We start from the raw sequence: 7,394 nt of genomic DNA, 5'->3' as shown, positions 1-7,394 counted from the left end.
GCAAAGAGGGAAGAGAGAAACCAAACAGCTCCTGTAAGTTAATTTGGAGGAGTTGTTTGGAAGGATCATTAGCATACTACCATGACACTCGTTCCAACATGCATACTGTCTCTGGGTGTGTGCTTGATATGGTTTTATTGTTCARGTTCATTGTTTTTGATTTTTTCATTGCTTACTGACACAGTTTAAACAAAACCTTTGTTTTTCTTCTTTTTTGTTTAAACAGAGTTAAAGTCCACCGGCACCGCTCACCACTTTTCCTTCCTGCTCAATTCAACCGACTACCGGATCCTCCGCATGGACGAGGACCACGACCGCATGTATGTGGGGAGCAAAGATTACATTCTCTCTCTGGATCTGCACGACATCAACAAGGAGCCGCTCATTGTAAGAAAGCTTTTTTTCTTCTTTTYTTTTTTACTCAAACATGAAACTGAACAGAATCAGCGTGGGTTCGAGGCTAACCAGCTTGTTTGTTTTGTGCTTCTGTCAGATCCACTGGCCTGTTGCAGCTCAAAGGAAGACTGAATGTATTCTGTCAGGGAAAGATACAAATGTAAGTAACAGTTTTGATCACTCACTGAGTTATAGACAAATGCAATAATGGAATCTGATCTATGGTCAAATTGTCATTATGATTTAAAAAGGTTGTGTAAAGCTCTAAAACTTTATAAACTAAACAATAAAAGTGAGACGATACAGGCAGTGAAGTCCTTTAAGGTCCATTTGATATCTTGAATTTTTGGCTGTGTGCTGCAGCACAAACAGGGCACATTAGTCAACCGCTTACATCACTGCACGGCGCCGTAGGCTGTCCCAATTCGTAGATGTCTACGACAAAACGACAAAATCCCAAAATGCATCTGAAGATTCTACACGGCCGACGATATCCTAGGATTCATTGTGCCGTCAGCAAACTAAACAAGAAAACAAAAACGGCTGAGTTTTTCTTTTTTATGGCGGAGTTTGGAAATTTATAACGAACCAAAGAATTTGTTATTAAACGTATATTTAGTAAATCAGCTGATTAAATTTATGCTGCAATGAGATGTTAAATAAAATTACATGTACTGATACTGAAGCTAAACCTAAATTATTGATGTTTTTTATTTTATTTACAAGTAACATTTTTAATACAGAATTTTGTGAAGTTATACCACGTGTGAAAGGTTCCAACTGAAGTCATAGGATATAAAACATAACAATGTGGCAATCCAAAAACTAGACTAGTCTCATTTCACCGCCATTTTATGCAGCCTACATGGATGACCTGCTGCTCATGTGGGGTGTGATCTACATGGGCTGCAATCCCCGAACTGAGACACAGTTTAAATCTTTTAAGAAGCAGGCAGCATGGATATCAAGTATTCAATCTCTCGTGGTCTCAGACTAACCAATCAATACCAATAAAATTGTGTTTGATTTTTTCCAAAACTGAGATTGTTCAAAAAGTTCTCTACCACAGATATAAAACATTTTTTGTGACTTCTTATTTGACTTTATTATAACTGCGAAAGATCTGAAGTTAGAAAGAAGAGAATAAGCTTAGGTGTTGGACATTTGTCAATTTTAGTCAAAATGTTTGTGGTTTGTCACTACAGCAGTAGATTTTCTGTCCATGCAAGCTGATTACATATTTTTTTAAAAATGTGACTTCAACGTGCCATTTAGTTGATGCTGATGTGGCATTTTAAATGTGGCACTTGGGTCATTAGAGGACATTTTTGAAGCTCTTCCCAGAGTGCGACTCGCTGTGGAGCTCTTATTTACTGTCTTTGCATCCCTGATTGCTGATTGCGTACAGCTGCCACCAATTAAACTCTTGCAGGGACTCAAAAACGTGCAACATTTAGTCGTCTTGAAAGCCCATGCTATTTCCCCGTCTTCATCTCCCATTTGCTAATACACAGCAAATACTGTATTTTCATCCATCTTTTATCATAAAACTGATTTTTGCACAGCATCATTCCACCCTTTGTCCCTAAATGAACTGGACAGTGGACTCTACAGTCTCGTCTGAAATGGTAAAAAGGTTCAGACATTCAAACGCGACCACCGCCTGTGCAGCCCCCACAGGAGAGGGGAAACTCATCATTGAAATTCATACAAAAAGCAGATCCATCTCTTTTGATTTGGTTCACACATCATACCCCCCTCCCCATTCCCCCCGTCACACACACACACACATACACACACACACACACACACACACACACACACACACGTTTCATCTGTGCTTAGCGCGAGGGCATGCAGGAGCAGGGAGCACCGTTCAAGTGATGGAGCTCTGGCTAATCGCCCTGCTCCACCCTGCTGGGAGTGAGCGCAGGCCGCTGCTTATCCAACTAGAATGTGCATTTATGCGTGCTTGTGTCTCACACCGCTTGCTGCCTGTGGATACATTGTCTCTGCGTGTTTGTGTGTTGCACATGTGAGCCGTGCATGTGTGTGTGTGTGTGTGTGTGTGAGTTGAAATTTCATCACTGGAAGGGGAAAGAAATTGGATAAAATTGCAAGATATCCTGACATGGGTCGTTTCTGAGTGAATGAAAGATGATGACAATTCAACTGTTATTCAGGAGGGACATCGGTTTAGGCAGGAGGTCACAGGCAATCATCCCTGCTGTGCTTGCTGTGTGTGGTGGTGGTGATGGTGGGGGGGTGACAASTGAGCACCAAATAATCCACATAGGCCCACGTGTGGAAACACACGCACACTAAAGCACATCCTCTGAAACGTCTGCATCTGTCGTGTTTCCAAAAAGGCTCATCCCCCTTTATCCTTTGTACAATTTCTTTTTTTTTTTTTGCATTTGTATTTTGGCTCCACGCATTCTTTATGTCCAGCTGTCATTAAAGCAGAAAAAACATGAGCAGATATTGTCTTTTTGTTGCTGGAGGGTAACGGCTAAAACTAGAAAGACAAACAGCTCGTCTGACACGCAAAGGTTAGAAAAACCTACAAGAACTAGAGAATTTGCATTCAATGTCAAAATGCAATGTGAATGCTTAATGCTGAGAGATTTTTGCTGAATACTTCAAAAAACATGAAACTAGCCTAAAAATATCTCAAATTAGCACAAAGAAGCAGAAATAGCCCGTTTGTTGAATCAAGCAGTGTGAAGCTGAAATCATCACAAAAGGATGAGTTTTTCAATTCGCTGACAAAAGCTCAAACTAAATGAAAAGCGGCTGAAAACACAGAAAACAACTGAAATTTGCAGAAAGCGGCTAAAAGACACAAACAAAGCCAGCATGACGGCTCAGTGGTCAGCACTGACGCCTCACAGCAAGACGGTCTTGGGTTCGATCCCCGATTGGACCTGGGGTCATTCTGTGCGGAGTTTGCATGTTCTCCTCGTGCTTGCGTGGGTTTTCTCCGAGTACTCCGGTTTCCCCCACCCCCAAAAAACATGCACAAAATCTTGCCTTCAGGCCCAGGCCGCCCTTGAAAATGACATCTGCGATCTCAACGGGACTTGCCTGGTTAAAACAGTAAAATCAAAAATAAAATAAAAAAGCTTCAAATAGCAGAAAGACGCTAAAAGAAGCACAAAAGTGTTGAAATTAGCAGAAGAATAGCAATAAAGGTCAAACTGTTACTTGATAAAGCTATTATCAGCTTTATTTGAAGCAATAAGGAAGCTGAAATTAGCACAAAGAAGTAAAAAATAAGCAGAACCAGAACAAAAAGTAAAAAGTACAGTAAATATTTATGACTGTTTTGAAGAGTTTTAACGATGTTGAAAACAGCTCCATTCATTTTCAAAGAGGAAAAATATGGCAGAAAAAGGTAAATATTTCAACAGGTATAAAGTGCTGAAATACCAGAAGTCATAGTTGGAATGTCCCAAAGGAGTTGAACGTTTTGATATAATTATATATTATATTATATTATATTATATTTGTTAAAAAAGCACAAAATTGCAGAATGAGACGTGCCAAGAAACATACGGAAGAAACAATTTTAACAGTGTGAATACTTTATAAAACCATTTTCAGTAGCAACTAAAAAAACTTGCCAACTGAATAAAGCAACTCAGTAAATGTAATCAGTATTCATATGTTCACATCATTGTCTTTGTCCTCAATTATAGTTTTTATGTAAAACCAATATTTTCTTTCAGTAGCCCAGCTTGGTTTAACCAAAATGTTTTTCATTTGCCAAGTTTGAATTGTGTTTAACCTCAATCCCTTCAGCAAATATTCTTCGCATCCCAGAGGTACCAATTTTCTGGGCTCCCACCACCCACTTGTATGATGTTTGGAAACGTTTTCACTCTAACAGTGTGGTCTGATGTGAGGCCTTCGGGCAGGGACCAGAGCAGCAAAATGTAAGCCAAGCCAACAAAAAAAAGTAATAGATGGTTTTAAATCAGACAGGGAAGTTCTTAACAAAAAAAAATTAAATAAAATAAAAAAGGAAAGAAAAAGAAAGCTGGGGCATTGTGTCTTATGTAAGCTTTTTCCCAATATAATTTCACAGTCAGATAAAAAAATGTCCATAATCCGGTTGTGTTTTATTTTCTTGTCGCCTAGGGGGAATGTGGAAACTTCATCCGCCTGATTGAGCCGTGGAACCGGACCCACCTGTATGTTTGTGGAACAGGAGCGTACAATCCCATCTGCACATATGTGGACAGAGGACGCAGGTCGCAGGTAACCAGAGACACAACTAGGCATCCGTAGAGACAWGTTGACCTTTGCTCTCTAGTTCCTAAAGAACCATATCAGTCAATCAATCTCAGGTCGATCTTTGGCTGCTGCTGCTCAGCTTTGCTTCACTTCATTTATTTTCCTCATTTTAGTTTTCATTGATTTGTGCCTTTTCGCCACCTCTTCCCCTGATTTCTATGACAAATAAGCTTTTGGTAAGATACCTGTCACTGCTTTGATGGATAGTTTGGATCATTAAAGTGAGGTACCTCTAGAAAGGTAATGAAAAATAATATCTTACCTGTTTTAGATAGCTCTTTGAACAATCTCAGTTTGATAAATGAAGCTATTTATAATGGGATGTATGCTCACTAGCTCTTAAAGGCTGAAATTCTCTCCCATTTATATGATTTTGTATTAAAATACGTGCAGAAAAATCCCTTCCTTGGGGTCCCTTCTCCCCCGTTCTCACCTGTTTACACACAGCAGGTCGCTCTGCCTGTCTGGGTGGGAGCGATCATTACTGATGGAGCTTCTCATCCATCATCGGCCTTGTAGCCCCCCCACCCCTTCTCTGTGGTGGCCGTGCAGAGCCACGGCAGCTGCCCCGACAGGTTATAATCAGCACACTTACATTCTCAGCKCTGTCTGTTTAGTCTCACTGTTCAATTTAGAGGCTTCAGATTTCAGTGTAAAGGTCAATCTGCCTGTTGTCATTCTGCTTCTCTCTTGAGGCCCGGAGTTTGTGTTGCTTCACACTGTAAAGGTTTTACTCCATCGGAGGAAATGTAAACACAAACTGCTTGTTTGCAGATCTCTTCCTTTGTTGCGCAGTGAGCTTCACAGGATTTCAGTTCTTGCTCACTGTCTGTTTTGTCCCTTTAGAATGTATCACTCTTTTTATCAGTGTGTGATATATAAAATGATTCTGAACATGTTCAATAAGATGTCATTTAGGTCCATATTTTATTTGTTAATGTTTGCGTTTTTTACAATAATTGAAGCTCAGCTCTTGTGAGCTGTGACTAACCAGCAGTAATTCTAAATTCTGATGAGATATGATCGCACATATATGCTTCATGAATTTATATTTAAAGCTGTAAATTATGTTTTGCTTTCATTCTATGTATTTTTAAACAATTTAATTTTCCCCTTTTTCAGCTTGATTTCTTTTTTTATACTCTTGCATGATTTTTTGTGTGAAGTTAACACTTTTGTGTTTGCATGACACTAAATATTGAAAAAAAAACTGCCTTTGGCCCTTTGACCCCCACTTTCAACTTCTTTAATTATTTTTATCTTTCCATCTTTCAGAATTCTTCATTCTTTGTTGAATCTACTTGAGTCTTTTTTTTACCTTTTTTTCCTCAGTTATGATTCTCTTCAGTTGAATCCCACCTTTATTTGAGATTTTTTTTTATCATTATTAACGAGGAGGCCAACTGTGCCGTGTTTCTGTTTTTAGGGTTTCCAAAACCTACAGGCAGCTCAGTCAGGAGGGAGAACAAGTCGAGCAGCAGACTACAGCACTACATCAGAGCCTATGAACACAAAGGTGGGCTGAAGGAGTTCCAGAGTTTGGTGCCCACCTGCAGTACAGTTTTTAATTCAAATGGAAATGTGGGAATAGCATTGCTAAATATATATGTATACAGTCTATATTGGTTTACCCAGCCAGCTTTCTGACTTCTGGAGAATTCAAACAAACTTCCCAAGTAGTAAATAAAGTCTGTTCTCATCAAAGAGCACTTCCAAAATAAAACTTCAAACCTTCACTAAATATTAGCTGTAACACGTACCAAGTGAACCCAAACATTAAGACTGAAAAAAGTCTTGTTTTTCTTTATGTCTTAAATCAGGTCTGCAAAAATGTTTGCTCAAACAGCAGCTGTTATTTTGGATGATCGATGAGCATCTTTATGCATATTTTTTGAGTTTTATTGTGCCTAAAACAATATCCAAGAGCAGGTTAAAAACACGGTTCTTCCCAACATTTAAAAAAATGTTTTGCCTGTCACATCCTGAGAACATTAGTGTTGACACAGACATTTAAATGTGTCATTTTGCACTGTCTCACAATGAATTTTAGTAAAAAGGACTAACAACAGAAGCATGGCGGATGAGTTTTTGACTGCTCCGAGTCACTCATGTGTGTCTTTCTTCTCCCCTCAGCAAAGCAAATAGTTATTTGAGGAAGTGAATTAAGTGCCTTCAAATTAACATCTTCCACCTAATCATTGTTACACCTTTTAAACTGTTTTTAACATTTAAAAATAATGAGTAAAGAAAACATGAATGAACCGAATAAATATTTCTTAACTTTTTTCTTCATGGCAGGAATATATTTTTCGTCTTGAACCTGGCAAAGTGGATTCTGGGAAAGGAAAATGTCCTTATGATCCTAAACTCAACAGTGTCTCTGCTTTGATTAGTAAGTATCTACCTTTATTCAAATTCACAAACATGATTTGTAATTAGTTTTTTCTATATCTGACATGGATTGGTAATCGGCAGCTGGTAAGTGGTTAGTACTGATATCTCACAGTTAGATGGTCCTGAGTTTGATCCCTGGTTCGGACCCAGGGTTTTTTCTGTGTGGAATTTGCATGTTTTCTTCAGTTTCCTCCCACAGACTGAAAACATGCACGATAGGCTGCCTTCAGGCCCAGGCCTAGCTTGCAAAAGACATCTGTGTTGTCAGTGGGATTTGCCTGGTTAATTATAATATAATATAATAT

The 7,394-nt window shown here is 38.9% G+C and overlaps 1 protein-coding gene across 1 annotated transcript in view; it reads left to right on the top strand.

Moving 5' to 3' along the window:
- Positions 1–226: 226 nt before the first annotated feature.
- The window catches only part of sema3fa (sema domain, immunoglobulin domain (Ig), short basic domain, secreted, (semaphorin) 3Fa), a gene marked incomplete at its 5' end in the record, with an annotated part of 22,567 nt that continues 15,399 nt past the window's right edge, over positions 227–7,394 (top strand). The window contains 5 exon segments of the mRNA XM_014006224.1: positions 227–387; positions 494–556; positions 4,540–4,659; positions 6,122–6,211; positions 6,994–7,087. Coding sequence (XP_013861678.1) covers positions 227–387; positions 494–556; positions 4,540–4,659; positions 6,122–6,211; positions 6,994–7,087 — 528 coding nt within the window.

The sequence above is a fragment of the Austrofundulus limnaeus genome, unplaced genomic scaffold (genome assembly GCF_001266775.1).
Source record: "Austrofundulus limnaeus strain Quisiro unplaced genomic scaffold, Austrofundulus_limnaeus-1.0 Scaffold35, whole genome shotgun sequence".
Taxonomy (NCBI): domain Eukaryota; kingdom Metazoa; phylum Chordata; class Actinopteri; order Cyprinodontiformes; family Rivulidae; genus Austrofundulus; species Austrofundulus limnaeus.
This window is presented reverse-complemented; position numbering and strand designations above follow the sequence as displayed.